Here is a 19406-nt window from a genome sequence, read left to right on the forward strand (position 1 = left end):
GTATGACAATAACCTAAAACACAAGGCCAAATACACGCTGGAGTTGCTTATCAAGACGACATTGAATGTTCCTGATTGGCCTAGTTAAAGTTTTGACTTAAATCAGCTTGAAAATCTATGACAAGACTTGAAAATGTCTGTCTAGCAATGATCAACATCCAACTTGACAGAGCTTGAATAATTTTTTTAAGAATAATGGGAAAATATTGTACAATCTAGGTATGCAATACTCTTAGAGAGTTACCCAGAAAGACTCACAGCTGTAATTGCTGCCAATGGTAATTCTAATGTAATGACTCGGGTTTGAATATTTATGTAAAAGAGATATTTCTGTATTTCATTTTCAATACATTTGCAAAAATGTCTAAAAAATATTTTCACTTTGTCATTATGGGGTACTGTGTGTACTGTAGAAGGCACATCTCTGCTATTTTTGTTTAAAAAATGCAGCATAGCAAATCCAGAGCTCCAATTGCAACACGTTTTCTCTAAAGATGCCAATCTTTGCTAAACATTTATTTTATTGATTTAACAGAAAATAAAAGTTGCACACCCTCAATACCCCTGCCTGCCCTGTTTGTTATGGACGATGGATGCGATGGGTGCATATTGGGTCATCAGCAGCAGTCCCTCGCAGTCCAGACCCAACGTGGTGGTAGTGTTGGTCTGTGATCCACTCCAAACTGTCAATGCATAAATCATGAATCAAAATTGTGTCGATATTGCAAGAAAATATTGTAATTTCCCATAACCACATAACCATACCACCTGGTAGCTACTCTACCTGCTTCATTCTTGACAAGAAAACTAACTGGAACAAGCCAAGTTGCTAGTTAGCTAACCAGTAATACAAAATATGCCTAAACGTTTTAAACATTAGCTGTCACCTTGAGGCTTGATAGTGGGTAAAAATGTTTTTCCCTGAAGGGAAGGCAATTTCGTTATTTGTTAGTTAGATAGGCTACCAGTTAGCTTTTAACGTTACCCCCCTATCAAACCTAGCTAGCTAGCTATACCTACTGGGTGCTGGCCAAATTAGCTAACGTTCTTGATTCTAGTTACTAAGATAAATAAAACATCTCAAATTACATACAGTAGCTACTCACTTTAGCTTTTACTTTTTTGAGGTATTTTTTGAACATCTTCTCACTTCCTTGTTTCTCCAGTTGTCAGTTTGACCACACACCATTTACACACTCATTTGTGGCACCCAAATAAAAAATATGACAGTTGGAACTCCACAGCAGAAAATATGTGATACCAGTTACAGTGCTTTCAGCTTGCGGTTTGCGCACACCTTTATTTTGAGGGAATACAAAAGTATAGCTAGTGTCTGAAAGAATGATATGGAGTTAATATTTGTCAAAAAGGATTTGTGCATGAAAAAAAACATGGATTTCATATTTGTCAAATTATTGAGCATGTGCTGAAAATTCAGAAATGCATCAGAAATCGTCCTTATTTTCAGCATATCGAAAAGCATATCAAGATCCGGATATGGACCTCAGCCAAGAGCAGTATATCTACAATCAATATAGCTTCATATCTTGAATGTGCTGAGAAAACACAGATATGCGATGTATACAGTCAGTATTTGTCAACATGAAGAGAGAAAATAGGATGTCACATATCTCAGGATATTGAATGAGTTGATATCCGGCCATAGGAAATGTCCATGTGTGATATTCGCAGTAATCCCAATATCATATACGTTGAGTGTACAAAACATTAGGAGATAGACTGACCAGGTGAATCCAGGTGAAAGCTACGATCCCCTATTGATGTCACTTGTTAAATCCACTTCAATCAGTGTAGATGAAGGGGAGGAGACAGGTTAAAGAAGGATTGAGACATGGATTGTGTATGTGTGCCATTCAGATGTTGAATAGGCAAGACAAAATATTTAAGTGCCTTTGAACGGGGCATGGTAGTAGGTGCCAGGCACACCAATTTTTTAATTTTTAATTTTTACCTTTATTTAACTAGGCAATAAGAACAAATTCTTATTTACAATGACGGCCTACACCGGCCAAACCGGGTGTGTCTGTGTCAAGAACTGCAACGCTGCTGGGTTTTTCACGCTCAACATATTCCCATGTGTATCAAGAATGGTCCACCACCCAGTGGTGGAAAAAGTACCCAATTATCATACTTGAGTAAAAGTAAAGATACCTTTATAGAAAATGACTCAAGTAAAAGTGAAAGTCACCCAGTAAAATACTACTTGAGTAAAAGTCTTAAAGTATTTTGTTTTAAATATACTTAAGTATCAAAAGTAAATGTCATTGCTAAAAGTAAAAGTATAAATCATTTCAAATTCCTTATATTAAGCAAACCAGATGGCACAAATTGTGTTTTCTTAATGTATGGATAGCCAGGGACACACTCCAACACTCAGGCATAATTTACAAATTAAGCATTTGTGTTTAGTGAGTCCGCCAGATCAGAGGCAGTAGAGATGTCCAGGGATGTTCTCTTGATATGTGTGTGAATTGGACCACTTTCCTGTCCTGCTAAGCATTCAAAATGTAACGAGTACTTTTGGGTGTCAGGGAAAATGTATGGAGGAAAAAGTACATAATTTTCTTTAGGAATGTAGTGAAGTAAAAGTAAAAGTTGTCAAAAATAGAAATTGTAAAGTGAAGTACAACTACCCCAAAAAACTACTTAAGTAGTACTTTAAAGTATTTTTACTTAAGTACTTTACACCACTGCCACCACCCAAAGGACATCCAGCCAACTTGACACAACTGTGGGAAGCATTGGAGTCAATATGGGCCAGCATCCCTGTGAAACGCTTTCGACACCTTGTAGAGTCCATGTCCCGATGAATTGAGGCTGTTCTGAGGGCAAATGGGGGTGTAACTGAATATTAAGATGGTGTTCCTAATGTTTTGTACACTCAATGTATGTCTAAAAGACACATCTGTATTCAGAATTTGTCAGGCTATGGTGCATATCCCCAAAACTCAAAATATCCATTGGAAATGGTCTGTATTCTCTAGAATATCAAAAACATGCCATGTAAAGATATCCCCTTATATGGACCCTTTTCGCCCAGTGATCATTAAACAAAATAATGAGGATTTCTATCAGCCTAATCAAGGTGTAGATTACATCTCAACATTCCAGTGTTTGAACTTGTAAACAAGGCTGTATGGGATTTCTCTCAATACAACTCAGTGCAAGCAATGGCAATGTCCTCTTTAGGTATAATGCTGGGAACCATTGTGGATTTCACAGATCTAACGCAGTTCCACCTCAGACACTGTCAAAACATCAGCTATGCGGATTTTGGCTAAAGCAGATCTGATTGAATCGGGCCATTAGTATTTTTTCATGTTGAGAGCTCTAAATCCAGCTGAGAATATCACAGAGAGATGAAACCACGATTGCTGAAATCGCTAGGCTAGACTGTCTCCTTTAATGTTCCGTCTCCCAGGCAGGGCAGATGAAATTGATTCATTGTCTGGATAGGCCAGAAAATGTGACACGTCACTACCTATGCAAATGTGGGGTGTGAAACCTGACACTTCAAGTCAGCTCCACTGACAGTGGTAGCGGAAAGCACACAGATTGGGCTTTCTGTTATTATAAAGCATTGGACCCTGCAACGTTCACAGAGGGCTTTGAACACCAAAATGTCAGTCAGAACCTAAATAGGGGACTTAACATCTGAGAAGAGCTCTCAACAATCATTCTCATGATAGCACCTTGGTAATAGTCTGTGACAAATATCATAGCTAAGCAGGGCTTGATTAAAACCCTGGATGGGAGATCAAAGGGTAGCTGTAGATAGATCAATTCTCCAGGCACATATTTTTCTGATAGTGGATATAATGTTGAAGATCTGATGTTGTTTTAAAGTTACAAAATCAACATATTTTATACAAGGTTTGTCGATGTTGAAATTTGGTTACCATGATGACAAACTCAACCTCAAAACAAAAGTCTACATTGATGTTATATATTTTTTTCCATGTATTTTCCACGTAGATTCCACGTCACAATACATTGGCAAATTACGTTGAAACAATGTTTATTCAACCAGTTTGTGCCCAGTGGGAACTCAGCGGTTTTAAGTGAACCAATCAGATAGAATGAAAATATTATAAATATTTTTATTTTTTCCCCAACTTTTTACTGAGTTTTGTCATTTTTTTCAGAAGGGGGTTATAGGTACAAAAACAATTAAAGAAATGCATACAAAGATAACCCCAACCCATGACCATACTAGTCTATCAAAAGCTTTTCTGAATCGAGAGATAATACAGAAAAATTGTTTCTGATGAAGCATCTAAGACACGGATGGGCAACTGGTGGCACATTTTTTTTTGTTTTGAGTTGGGGTCTCAACTTACTGTAATAATAGAATACACAAGGTGCAATTTCGAAATGTGGTTGTGCATCAGCAGTCACTCAATTAGCCCATGTCAGCAAAACATTTTTAGATTAGTAAATTAGTCTAGCGGCCAGCTATCTAAACTTGTAGTAAGAATTACTGACTGGTGTGGGGCCCATTGACCATCAGTTATCATATATGCAGACCCACGAGCCACTGCGGCCCCTCATGATGAGTTTCGTTTTTTTGTGGCCCCCACCTCAATCAAAGTTGCCCCTCCCTGATCTAAGATATGTAATAGTCGATGGAGGTTATCCGAGGATAAACGCTTTTAAAACAAACCTGCTTTGGTCTGTTTTGGTAAGTCTCGAGATGGGACGAAAACATTTTGGGAAACAGTTTAATATCTGTATTTATCAAAGATAGGGGAATACTGGGTGGCATCCTTAAATGTTTTTATAAAAAGGGAAATTAGTACTGTATTCACATCACTTTAAATAGACCTCAGGAGGAATACTGTCCCATCCAGGTGATTTGCTTTTATTAATGCTATCCAATGTTAATTGAGAGAGATTTGGGCTCCCAGCGAGGTGGCTTCCTCTGTTGAGAGAAGAGTTCTTAATTATTTTAGAAAGGACTTAGTCGGGGCCTCCCGAGTGGCGCAGCAGTCTAAGGCACTGCATCGCAGTGCTTGAGGTGTCACTACAGATCTGGGTTTGATTCCGGACTGTGTTGCAGCCGGCCACGACCGTGAGACCCATGAGGCGGCGTACAATTGGCCCAGTGTCGTCTGGGTTAGGGGAGGGTTTGGCCGGCCAGTATGTCCTTGTCATCGACTGAATTTTTATTAATTATTATGAATTAATTTAGTTCCATTTCAAATTGATCACATATTGTTTGATTTTGTAGTACATTGAAACACCATGTTGTGGCTCTTTTAGGAGATTCTGAAATTTGAAGTTGGCAGAGCTCATACAGTATGTGAAATTTATATTTTCTTGATTAAAGAACATAGAGGTGTAGATAATCATATGAAATCGATTTGTGAGAATGATTTATGCCCGTTTGAGTGGAAAGTGTACTCTTTTGCTTTACGATTGTGTGCTTGCCAGGCATCAATGAGGTTGTAGAGAGTATATGCTGGAGAACCTTGGTTGCGTGTGGGTTGTAGATGGTCTTATTAGATGTGTCCCGCAAAATGGCATTAATGTCTGTCCCAATAAGCAGACGGAATTTAGTTAAATCTAACAATATGCTGTTCAGAAAATAGGATACCTTATTTTCAGCCAAGAATAATTGATGATAATACATTTGAATTATACACTGACATTTTATTGGGAACTCAACTCCGAACCGCAAGGTCTGCAGCAGGGATGGGCAACTGGTGGCCCACAGATATTTATATATTTTTATTTTAGGAACTCAGTCTCAACTTACTGTTGAGAGTTAGAATAGTAGAATACAAAAGGTGCAATTTCGAAATGTGGTCCCCGAGCCATGACCCTCTGCTCATACACACCTGAACAACACTCAAGACCAACCGCTACAGACAATGCTCAAGACTGGCACCTGAGAAAAAGAAGGTCAACCATCAAAATGTGGATGACGAGCTACTTGCGTTTGTCAGGAAACCAATCCTTTCTGCTGCTACTTCGGAGGATGAGGTTGAGGAATTTACGCTCAGGCTTGTGCCAAAGTTGAAGATCAAATGAAGAAACAAGGGACTGAAAGTGCAACTTCTATCAGTGATTGTAAACTGGGATGATCAGCAGGCAACACCACTGCCATCACCGCCACAATGGCTTATTAGTACTCCGCATGGAAGAAGTGGACTGCAGCCAGTCATGTACGACCAGACCAGGGATAAATGCTCACCAGGACCTCCAACACATAGCTTGGATGACAGTTTCAGTTCATTCTTCCAAGAGAGCTGGGACAGAGACTAGAAGTTCCAATGATAATGCTCTCCTAGTACCTTAATGTTTTTGTGTATACAAGTATTGAAATACAATACCGTTCAAAAGTTTGGGGTCACTTAGAAATGTCATTGTTTTCAAAAGAAAAGCAATTTGTTTGTCCATTAAAATAACATCAAATTGATCAGAAATACAGTGTAAATATTGTTAATGTTGTAAATGGCTATTGTAGCTGGAAACGTCTGATTTGTAATGGAATATCTACATAGGCGTACAGAGGCCCATTATCAGCAACCATCAGTACTGTGTTCAAATGGCACGTTGTGTTTGCTAATCCAAGTTTATCATTTTAAAAGGCTAATTGATCATTAGAAAACCCTTTTGCAATTATGTTAGCATAGCTGAAAACTGTTGCGCTGATTAAAGAAGCAATAAAACTGGCCTTCTTGAGACTAGTTGAGGATCTGGAGCATCAGCAATTGTGGGTTCGATTACAGGCTCAAAATGGCCAGAAACAAATAACTTTCTTCTGAAACTCGTCAGTCTATTCTTGTTCTGAGAAATGAAGGCTATTCCATGCGAGAAATTGCCAAGAAACTGAAGATCTCGTACACGCTGTGTACTACTCCCTTCACAGAACAGCGCAAACTGGCTCTAACCAGAATAGAAAGAGGAGTGGGAGGCACCGGTGCACAACTGAGCAAGAGGACAAATACATTAGAGTGTCTAGTTTGAGAAACAGACACCTCACAGGTCCTCAACTGCAACTTCATTAAATAGTACCCGCAAAACACCAGTCTCAACTTCAACAGTGAAGAGGCGAATCCGGGATGCTGACCTTCTACGCAGAATTGCAAAGAAAAAGCCATATCTCAGACTGCCCATCTTAATCTTTTATTTTTATTGGCCAGTCTGAGATATGGCTTTTTCTTTGCAACTCTGCCTAGAAGGTCAGCATCCCAGAGTCACCTCTTCACTGTTGTCTGTGGAAATCCAGAAGTTAAAAATAAAAGTCCTGCACATGCGCTATATGTGCACAAAAAAAGTATAACTTGTGGGGGACTTTTAATTTGACATGAGGAAAGCAGAGAGGAAGTGGGTCTACAACAAAGTCTGTTTAATAATACATTTTGTCTCAAATTCCCAATGGTATAAGGACCAACCACCCAGACATCAGCCTGATGCATGCGCGCGGCCAGTCAGGGGTTTGTGCTGCTTTCCCACATAATGAGCCTTGTTGGCTGAAAGGACTCTCTTACTGTAATTTCCTTGAAGAGATTGTTCGATCCTTCGGGAATAGCAGGATATCATAATATACACACAGTTTGTGGAACACCCATAAACATAACTATCTTCATAAATGTTGAGGTGCTTGTTTTAAAGAGCTTAAGGTGGTAATGGGCTTTTGTGATTAAACAAGATTAATGTGTGCATGCCCATATAAACAACTACATTCTAAATAAATATTCCCATCCTGATTGTTATGAAATGCCCATTCACAAGCAGTTTAGATGTAGTTCAAAACATACCACCCTGCGAGTAAGAAGTTAATTAAAGGCCCACGAGCAAAAACGGTTGCTTACTAGCTAACTAGCTAACTATGCAAGTTTGGCTGGCTAGCTAGCTAGCTAAGCATAGCTAACTGTGCAGTGAAGTTATTCACTGTTTTACCAGCACTGCACCACACTTTGATAGCAAACGAGACAGTGTTTTCCAAAACTGCAAGGTGTCTCTCAAGTAATAAACCTAGCTGTCAAATGGAATGTGAATTGCTGGCCAATATGATACAAAATGCTGCAAAGTAATATCCAAATGTGCAAACAATGCAAGTTCAGTTCAGGTAAGGTTATGTGAACTTCTGTGTTTAGCAGTGTAACATTATGTTCTATTCAACACGCACCAAATGTGAGTAATATTGTAGTTGCCTATTTATGGCATTTTCTCTTAGGATACCCATCCCAGCCAACCTCTGCTCTCCTTGGCCACAGAAGTGAAACCATGGCCAGACAAACACCTCCCACTGGGTACACCACTTCATTTCAACATGGATAACTGGGTAATATTCGGATGAGATATTGATCAATGAGATTACAACCTATATTCACCCACTCAAAAAGACAACCAAAAGTTAGTTGAATTTCCCATGTGTTATCATTACCATTTAAAAGCACAGCAGAGATATTTTGTTTATTTATACAACAGATTAATGTGTTATTACTGTGCTTCATCTAATAGTAGAACCAAATAATAGCAGAACCAATCTGGATTGCAGTTGAGATTACATTAAAAGTGATCAATGCAGTTCACGATTGTGTACCGATTATTACAGCAATTGTGAAGTTCCCTACAGACCTGCGACGACCTATACATACATACATCTATACATCTATACATCTTGAACATGCACGCTTTATTTGATTACATAAAACTATCCAGCCTACCTACAGAGGAGGAGAAGACAATGAACGAGGTGCCTGATGGAAGAGCTCTGGGCTTGTTTAAGTAACTGACTGATGCTGCTCCCGCTCTGTGCCATCGAAGCGCTCTACGCTTAAGATACTGCCTTTCTGAACTGCCTGTCTGAACAACACCTTATCATCTGAAGCTGTGGAAGACCATCGCCCAAGACCTGCCAGAGCTCTACATTTATTTTGTTTGTTTTAACAGAATCTTTGAGAAGTGTAGAGCTCTGGCAGGTCTTGGGCGATGGTTTTGGGCGATGGTCTTCCACAGCTTCCACAGCAGCATGTAATGAAAAGCGCTATATAAACTAGATGGTAATTCACTCTTTAAAAGCATTTTTGTGGTAGTGGTAGATGGTAAAAAGTTTTACTTTACTATTTACAGCAAAACAGATATATATATCGTCAAAGTTAAATGTAAAAATGCTCTGATTACTTTTATAGACTACTATATCAACCATATTAATTTGGATTGTGGGGCAGTTAGATCACAAACATGTCTAAACTACAGTAGTTGAAGAACTATGTATAATAGGTTTGTATGTAGACCTACTGATAGCTAGCTGTAGTTCTATCTAATAAAAGTCTTAAAGAATTAGAAGTTAGGATATCCTGAACATTTATGTGAAAGTTGGTGGTAGTGTCTGCAGTAGTAATGGTGGTGACTGGTTATAGTTGAACATGTAGGTAGATGAAAATATTGATTGATTGGTTGATAGGATAGCCTGAACATGTGAACATTGGTTTGGCTTGAATGGTTCAAGAGTTACAATTATTGTTGGTGGATATTATATGCTACTTTATGCTTATTTAAGTAGTTATAATGTATAGTGCTGACCAGTGCTGGACCCGAGCTAATGCAGACAAGAGCAGTATTTCTGGTCAGTAGTTGTGTCGTTACGTTGCAGGTTCTTTGGGCCCTACAGTATGGACGTGGTCAGTACTTGTGGTCAGTAGTTGTGGTCAGTAGAGGTCAAGTAATACGCTTGACCTCATCTTTACTAGAGGATGCTGGCCTACTAATCTCACTGCAACCCCCCTCCAGGTCTATGATCACTACTTTGTTTCCTTTTCTTTCTCTCTTTCCTCCAAACCTAACCACTCAGCCCCGACCCAGATGGTGATGCGCTGTCACAATCTTTCTCTCTCTCTCTCCCACTACTCTCTCCTCTTCTATCCTATTTGTAATTGTATTTATTATGGATCCCCATTAGCTGCTTAAGGCAGTTATACATTTTAAAAACATTACAATACATTCATAACAGATTTCACAACATATTAAGTGTGTGCCCTCAGGCCTCTACTCTACTACCACATATCTATAACACAAAATCCATGTGTACGTGTGTATAGTGCGTATGATATCGTGTGTTTGTATGCATGTGTCTATGTTTGTGTTGCTTCACAGTCCCCGCTGTTCCATAAGGTTTATTTGTATCTGTTTTTTAAATCAGATTTTACTGCTGGCATGAGTTACTTGATGTGGAATAGAGTTCCATGTAGTCATGGCTCTATGTAGTACTGTGCACCTCCCATAGTCTGTTCTTGACTTGGGGACTGTGAAGAGACCTCTGGTGGCATGTATTGTGGGGTATGCATAGGTTCATTCAACATGTCAATACCTCTCACAAATAAAAGTAGTGATGAAGTCAAACTCTCCTCCACTTTGAGCCAGGAGAGATTGACGTGCATATTATTAATGTTAGCTCTCTGTGTACATCCAAGGGCCAGCCGTGCTGCCCTGTTCTGAACCAATTGCAATTTTCCTAAGTCCCTCTTTGTGGCACCTGACCACACGACTGAACAGTAGTCCAGGTGCGACAAAACTAGGGCCTGTAGGACCTGCCTTGTTGATTGTGCTGTTAAGAATGCCGAGCAGCGCTATATTATAGACCTCCCCATCCTAGATACTGTTGTATCAATATGTTTTGACCATGACAGTTTACAGTCCAGGGTTACTCCAAGCAAGTTAGTCTCCTCAACTTGCTCTATTTCCATATTATTCATTACAAGCTTTAGTTGAGGTTTAGGGTTTAGTATATGATTTGTCCCAAATACAATGCTTTTTGTTTTTAAAATATTCAGGACTAACTTATTCCTTGCCACCCATTCTGAAACTAACTGCAGCTCTTTGTTAAGTGTTGCTGTCATTTCAGTCGCTGTGGTAGCTGACTTGTATAGTGCTGAGTCATCCGCATACATAGACACACTAGTTTACTCAAAGCCAGTTGCATGTCATTAGTAAAGATTGAAAAAAAGTAAGGGGCCTAGACAGCAGCCCTGGGGAATTCCTGATTCTATCTGTATTTTGTTGGAGAGGCTTCCATTAAAGAACACCCTCTGTGTTCTGTTAGACAGGTAACTCTTTATCCACAATATAGCAGGTGGAGTAAAGCCATAGCACACACGTTTTTCCAGCAACAGACTATGACCGATAATGTCAAAAGCCGCACTGAAGTCTAACAAAACAGCCCCCACAATCTTTTTATCATCAATTTCTCTCAGCCAATCATCAGTCATTTGTGTAAGTGCTGTGCTTGTTGAATGTCCTTCCCTATAAGCGTGCTGAAAGTCTGTTGTCAATTTGTTTACTGTGAAATAGAATTTTATCTGGTCACAATTCATTCCAAAAGTTTACATACGGGTTGGTAAAAGGCTGATTGGTCAGCTATTTGAGCCAGTTAAGGGGGCTTTACTATCCTTAGGTAGGGGAATAACTTTTGCTTCCCTCCAGGCCTGAGGGCACACACTTTCTAGTAGGCTTAAATTGAAGATATGGCAAATAGGAGTGGCAATATCGTCCGCTTTTATACTCAGTCATTTTCCATTCAAGTTGTCAGACCCCGGTGGCTTGTCATTGATCGATAATAATACTTTTTTCACCTCTTCCACACTTACTTCATAGAATTCAAAATTACAATGCTTGTCTTTCATAATTTGGTCAGATATACTTGGATGTGTAGTGTCAGCGTTTGTTGCTGGCATGTCATGCCTAAGTTTGCTAATCTTGCCAATGAAAAAAAGTAGTTGGCAATATCAGTGGGTTTTGTGATGAATGAGCCATCTGATTCAATGAATGATGGAGCGGAGTTTGCCTTTTTGCCCAAAATTTCATTTAAGGTGCTCCAAAGCTTTTTACTATCATTCTTATGTCATTTATCTTTGTTTCATAGTGTAGTTTCTTCTTCTTTTTATTCCGTTTAGTCACATGATTTCTCAATTTGCAGTATGTTTGCCAATCGGTTGCACAGTCAGACCTATTTGCCATCTCTTTTGCCTCATCCCTCTCAACCATACAATTTTTCAATTCCTCATCAATCCACGGGGATTTAAGAGTTTTTACAGTCATTTTCTTAATGGGTGCATGATTATTAGTAACTGGGATAAGCTATTCCATAAATGTGTCAAGTGCAGTGTCTGGTTGCTCGTTATTACATATCACAGACCAACAAATATTATTCACATTAACAACATAGGAATAACTACAGAACTTCTTGTATGCCCTCTTATACACAATATTAGGCCCAGCCTTTGGAACTCTGGTTTTCCTAGATATGGCTACTATATTGTGATAACTACATCCAATTGATTTGGAGACTGCTTTCAAACTAATTTCCTCAGCATTAGTAAAGATATGATCAATACATGTTGATGATTTCATTGCTGTACTGTTTGTAACTACCCTGGCAGGTTGATTGATAACCTAAACCAGGTTGCAGGCACTAGTTACAGTTTGAAGCTTTCTCTTGAGTGGGCAGGCTGATGAAAGCCAGTCAATAATTAAATCACCCAGAAAGTATTCCTCTCTATTGATATCACATATATTATCAAGCATTTCACAATTGTTATTCAGATATTGACTGTTAGCACTTGGTGGTCTATAGCAGCTTCCCACCAGAATGGGCTTTAGGTGAGGCAGGTGAACCTGTAGCCATATTACTTCAACAGTATTTAACATGAGATCCTCTCTGAGCTTTACAGGAATGTGGTTCTGAATATAGAGCGCAGCACCACTCCCATTGGCATTTCTGTGTTTTCTGTAAATGTTATAACCTTGTATTGCTACCACTGTATCATCAAAGGTATTATCTACGTGAGTTTCAGAGATTGTCAGAATATGAATGTCATCTGTTACTAGCAAATTATTGATTTCATGAACCATGTTTCTTAAGCTACATATGTTAACGTGGGCTATTATTAACACTTTTCTGGGATGCGTGATTATCTTTCTTGCTTTACTGGGAAGCTTAGCAGAGGTAGACATTATGGAATGGGTTTGGCTGTGGATGTCACGATCGTTATGAGAAGCGGACCAAGGCGCAGCGTGATAGGCGTACATACATTATTAAGTGTACACAACACGAACAAAAACAACAAAACGATACGTGAAGTCCTAGGTAATAACAACAAACCATACGGAACAATATTCCACAAAACTAAAATGCCAAAAGGCTGCCTAAGTATGGTCCCCATTCAGAGACAACGAGCTACAGCTGTCTCTGATTGGGAACCACCCTGGCCAACATAGAAATAAACGATCTAGAACAAAACCCATAGAAAACTAAACATAACAAGTCCACACCCTGGCTCAACATTTAAGAGTCCCCAGAGCCAGGGCGTGACAGTACCCCCCCAAAGGCGCGGACTGCGACCACGCCAACCAAACACAACAGGGGAGGGGCCGGGTGGGCATTCCGCCTCGGAGGCGGATCCGGATCCGGGCGGGACCACCACTCTCCTTCTACCCCCCCGTAGCGCCCCTGGTCTGGTCTGGCCCCGCTGGCCGGAGCTGGACTGGACACCGGTGGAGCGGATTGCTCTGGCTCCGGAGTGGAGCAGCTGACCGGTGCCGGCCCAGGCACGGTGGAACAGGGCAGGGCCGTGCCGGACTTGACGACGCGCACCACTGGCTTGGTGCGGGGAGCAGGAACGGGCCGGACCGGGCTGACGACGCGCACCACTGGCTTGGTGCGGGGAGCAGGAACGGGCCGGACCGGGCTGACGACGCGCACCACTGGCTTGGTGCGGGGAGCAGGAACGGGCCGGACCGGGCTGACGACGCGCACCACTGGCTTGGTGCGGGGAGCAGGAACAGGCCGGACCGGGCAGGCGACGCGCACCACAAGCTTGGTGCGAGGGACAGGAACAGGCCGGACCGGGCTGGCGACGCACACCACAGGCTTGGTGCGAGGGACAGGAACAGGCCGGACCGGGCTGGCGACGCGCACCACAAGCTTGGTGCGAGGGACAGGAACAGGCCGGACCGGGCTGGCGACGCGCACCACAGGCTTGGTGCGGGGGACAGGAACAGGCCAGACCGGGCTGGCGACGCGCACCACAGGCTTGGTGCGAGGGACAGGAACAGGCCGGACCGGGCTGGCAACGCGCACCACAGGCTTGGTGCGGGGAGCAGGAACAGGCCGGACCGGGCTGGCGACGCGCACCACAGGCTTGGTGCGGGGAGCAGGAACAGGCCGGACTGGACTGTGGAGACGGTCTGGAGCGGAGAGCTGACACAACCCGTCCTGGCTGAATGCCTATTTCCACACACTCTGTGTGAGGCATCAGCACAGGACGTACAGGGCTGTGCACTCGTACTGGCACTACAGCACGTGGCACTGGCGCAGGATATCCGGGACCGAGGAGGGGTACTGGAGGCCACGAGCGTTGAGCCGGCACACTCCGTCCTGGCTGCATGCCCACCTTAGCACGACACGTGCGTGGTGCTCGCACAGGACGTACAGGACTGTGCCGGAACACTCGCGGCACAGTACGTGGCTCCGCATACCACGGAACCTGCCCAGTCTCACGCTGCCTAGCCTGAGTACGGGGAGTTGGCTCTGCTCTACCTCTAGGCTCCGCCAACCACCCTTCCAGCCCCCCAAACCTGGTGGCCTCCTCTCCTAGATCGCCGATGCGCCCTGTAGCTGCCTCCAGCAGCCCCGTCGTCCACGCCGTGTGCCCCCCCAAAAAAATTACTTGGGGTTGCCTCTCGCGTGTCCGTCGTCGGCACGGTTGGCGCCGTTTCTCCTCTCTTGCCTGGGCATTTATTTTTGCCCATGGCCCTCTGCCCGCGAATATGTCCTCCCATGACCACCATTCGCCCACCTGGGACATCGCCAACTTCTCCTGTTTGGCACGCTGCTTGGTCCTCTCTTGGTGGGATCTTCTGTCACGATCGTTATGAGAAGCGGACCAAGGCGCAGCGTGATAGGCGTACATACTTTATTAAGTGTACACAACACGAACAAAAACAACAAAACGATACGTGAAGTTCTAGGTAATAACAACAAACCATACGGAACAAGATCCCACAAAACTAAAATGCCAAAAGGCTGCCTAAGTATGGTCCCCAATCAGAGACAACGAGCTACAGCTGTCTCTGATTGGGAACCACCCTGGCCAACATAGAAATAAACGATCTAGAACAAAACCCATAGAAAACGAAACATAACAAGTCCACACCCTGGCTCAACATTTAAGAGTCCCCAGAGCCAGGGTGTGACAGTGGATGTGTTCCGTGTGATGCTTGGATGATGAAGTTCGCATTTATCTTTTCCAATAAAATGTAAAATTGAGGAATAAAGTTTAAGACCTTTATTTTCCATCAGTACAAAAAAATATTTAGATGCTGTTCAGACAACAATGCTGTTTAGACTCGTTTGTTGCATCATACATTCTGTTGCTACTGTTCCAATCACATATTTGAGATCGTATGCTGCAGGGACCACTAAACAATGATCACAAATACGTGATCATACACGTCAAAGGGTTAATGCCCATTATTTTGGAATGTTCGACAAGCAGGTGTCCACATACTTTTGGTCATGTAGTGTATAATATTATTATTATTATTATTAGAAGAAGAAGACATATATAGTTACAGTTACCGCAAAATGTGGCCATGGATATTTCTCATTTTAAAGTTGAATGTTATATTAGTTTGGAAAATAGCTTTAACTTTAGGCTATTTACTTTATTACAAAAGTACTATTTAAATTGTGATTGGTTGACCACGCAACCAAATATCAACATATAAAAGAGATGTATCTACTGTAAGGGTTAGTGTGAGGTGTGACCCAGGTGCGGTGCAGGATAGACAGTAGGCAGTAGGCAGAGGTGGTTAAACAAGGATCTTTACTGGTGGTCCCAAAGCCAGGATACAAAATAACGGACTTGTCACGATAAAATAAAGGAGGAGCAAATTGGTCTCCAAAAACAGGCTGACAGCAAAAATACGAAATACTAACTACGACTGAAATGACAATGAAACAGAGAGAACACTTCTCAAGTACCTGTACATACGTCTCGCGATCAGACACTGATTCGTACTGCTTCCCAATGGTATAAGGACCAACCACCCAGACATCAGCCTGATGCATGCGCGCGGCCAGCCTTGTTGGCTGAAAGGACTCACTTACTGTAATTTCCTTGAAGAGATTTTTCGATCCTTCGGGAATAGCAGGGTACTCTGGAAGAAGTTTGGAACCACCAAGACTCTTCCTAGAGCTGGCCGCCCAGCCAAACTGAGCAATCGGGGGAGAAGGGCCTTGGTCAGGGAGGTGACCAAGAACCCAATGGTCACTCAGAAAGAGCTCCACAGAGGAAATCTGGAGATGGGAGAACCTTCCAGAAGGACAACCATCTCAGCAGCACTCCACCAATCAGGCCTTTATGGTAGAGTGGCCAGACGGGAGCCACTCCTCAGTAAATTGCACATGACAGCCCACTTGGAGTTTGCCAAAAGGCACCTAAAGACTCTCAGACCATGAGAAACAAGATTATCTGGTCTGATGAAACCAAGATTGAACTCTTTGGCCTGAATGCCAAGCGTCACGTCTGCAGGAAACCTGCCACCATCCCTACGGTGAAGCATGGTGGTGGCAGCATCATGTTGTGGGGATGTTTTTCAGCAGCAGGGACTGGGACATTGGTCAGGATTGAGACAAAGATGAACGGAGCAAAGTACAGAGAGGTCCTTGATGAAAACCTGCTCCAGAGCACTCAGGACCTCAGACTGTGGCGAAGGTTCACCTTCCAAAAGGACAATGACCCTAAGCACACAGCCAAGACAATGCAGGTGTGGCTTTGGGACAAGTCTCTGAATGTCCTTGAGTGGCCCAGCCAGAGCCAGAACTTGAACCCGATTGAACATCTCTGGAGAGACCTGAAAATAGCTGTGCAGCAACGCTCCCCATCCAACCTGATAGAGCTTGAGAGGATCTGCAGAAAATAATTGGAGAAACTCCCCAAATAGTGGTGTGCCAAGTTTGTAGCGTCATACCCAAGAAGACTTGAGGCTGTAGTCTCTGCGAAAGGTGCTTCAACAAAGTACTGAGTAAAGGGTCTGAATACTTATGTAAATGTCATATTTCAGTTTTTTATTTATTATAAATTAGCAGAAATTTCTACAAACCTGTTTTTGCTTCGTCATTATGAGGTATTGTGTGTAGATTCATGAGGGAAACAAACTTTCAGAATGCACTGTATACCGGTAAGAGTCTAGCTACAGTATATTTTCAGATATTATACGTTTCTCATTTTGTCAGAAATATGTTTTCATTGCAAGTTAAAGCGTACTGTTAGCTAGTTAGCGAACGTTAGCGTGCTGGCTCACTAGCTAACGCTACGTGTATGATCTGTGTAGTAATATTATTTGTATCTCAGAAAGCCATTTGCATTGATAGTTATAGCCTAACATTAGCTAGCTAGCTAACATTGAACCTAGTTGGTTAGCTTTAGCTACCTGCAGATTCATACTATAGCATTTCATGCATGGTGGCTAGCTATGACAATCTGCCTAAAAGGTCACAAGAAAACAGAGGAGCTGGATGATACCTTGCCTGCGTGTCAGACAAAATGCTGTCCCTCAAACTGAACACAGGCCTGCCTGCTTCTGCCACCTGTGAGTGTCTTTTTAGCTGTGTTGGACTACTCTTCACTGCAAAGCGAGCCAGGGTAGACTCGATTAATTTGAAAATCAGCGCCTGCTGAAACTGAACAGCAGGTTCAGAGAGAAGTGAAGGCTTTAGAACAGAACTCCTCTGTTTTTGTTCAAGGAACACTACATAACCTAATGCACTCTGACAGATGTTCTGTCAGTTGTTGCCGCCAGAGCTAATTTGACATAAAATCCTTTAGGTATATCCAGTGTGCCCTGGCACTCCTTTTTAGCCTTGTATGGGTGAGAGAGTGAGTGAGTGAGAGAAAGATGAGGGAAAGAGGGAGTTTGTGAGTGAGCGAAAGAGGGAGTGAATGAGTGATATTTTGTTTATGTACTTTATTTTGTATTGCTTATAATTCATGAATACACTTTAATTGCTTTAAGTGATTAATATATTTTCAAATATTAATAGTATTGACAAATCCTTAGTTTTTTATACACAGATGCTGCAACTGAAACAATAAATTAACTTAGTTCATACTGTACATTCATTTCCTCTCTTACTTTTTCAAATAATTGCATTGAAAATATGTAACAACTTTCAAGTAACCTTAGCGAAATTAGCTATAAGGTCAATGTTTTTATTTACTAAACTACTTTTAGTACTTTTTTTATGATACTTTTTTACTTTTATTTGAGTAGTTTTTTTACACCATTAGTTTTACTTCTACTTGATTAAAATGCCATTGAAATAACAGTACTTTTACTTGAGTAGGATATTTCAGTACTCTTTCCACCCCTGGTGGCTGGTAACAAGACATTCTACCAGCCAATGGCAAAATCTACCATCTGAATTGAATTCTCAGACGGCCTTTTACCCCATCTCTTTGTTATGTTTTCGCCAAAGTATAAGTCAAACATAGGCTGGGCAGGCATGTGAACCCAATAAGTACGTACAGAGAGCATGCCATGGTCAGAGGTTAAGTTCCGCTTCCTGCTACCTCAAACCACGAACCCTTTGTGACCCCTTGGGGGAACAGAGTACAATACACCCAGGATAGGCAAGGATTCAGCATGGGGATGACATTTTTTATATTCGGGTGGAAACTGTGGTATTTATTTTATTTCCATTTGACCAGCACAGGAGAGGAAGGGGAAAGAGGAAAGCCAGGACAAGCTGCAACAGGCAGGGCACAGAGTGTCCTCCCCAAAAAATGCATGCTTAAATCATTACCGTATGAAGGGGAAGCCACAACAAGGACACAATGCATGTTATCACAAAAAAAAAAGATGAATGGATGAAGAGATGGATAATGGAAGACATGAACAAATGAGAGAGACTGCTCAAGGCTGTGGTACGTGGATTAGAGGTTGACATGGGAACAGGACTCCTGCGGGTCTTGTGGGTCAAGTTCTAGTTCTAGAGTCAAGTTTGGGACAGGACAGGACAGTAGAGGTTGACATGGGAGTAAATATTCGTTCCTGTCCCGTCTCCTCAAATTGTTTCCTGTACTGGCCTGATCCCGCAACAGTTCTATAACCCGGAACTTTCCTGTCCCATTCTGATAAAAATCACTCCTGTCCCTTCCGTGCTCATTTTTATGAGCCGAAATAACTTCCTCCTAGTTGCTAATGTTTCTGTCCTCGCTCTGCGGCACCATTGCATTAGTGGAAACCAAGACTGTTCTCAGGGCAAGCCTTGTTGTAGCCAGATATGTTCGAGTCGCGTCAGGGACAATTTTAGCATTTTAGCTAACCCTAACCCTTTTCCTAACCTTAACCTAATTATCTTAACCTGCCAC

At 42.0% G+C, this 19406-nt stretch overlaps 1 protein-coding gene across 1 annotated transcript in view; it reads right to left on the reverse strand.

The window, feature by feature from the left end:
* Positions 1 to 377: 377 nt before the first annotated feature.
* The window catches only part of sugct (succinyl-CoA:glutarate-CoA transferase), a 249022-nt gene continuing 229993 nt past the window's right edge, over positions 378 to 19406 (reverse strand). The window contains exon 14 of the mRNA XM_041881048.2: positions 378 to 683. Coding sequence (XP_041736982.2) covers positions 556 to 683 — 128 coding nt within the window. The 3' untranslated portion in view covers positions 378 to 555. The remainder of the gene's footprint in view (positions 684 to 19406) is intronic.

Source organism: Coregonus clupeaformis, chromosome 7 (assembly GCF_020615455.1).
Source record: "Coregonus clupeaformis isolate EN_2021a chromosome 7, ASM2061545v1, whole genome shotgun sequence".
NCBI classification, from domain to species: domain Eukaryota; kingdom Metazoa; phylum Chordata; class Actinopteri; order Salmoniformes; family Salmonidae; genus Coregonus; species Coregonus clupeaformis.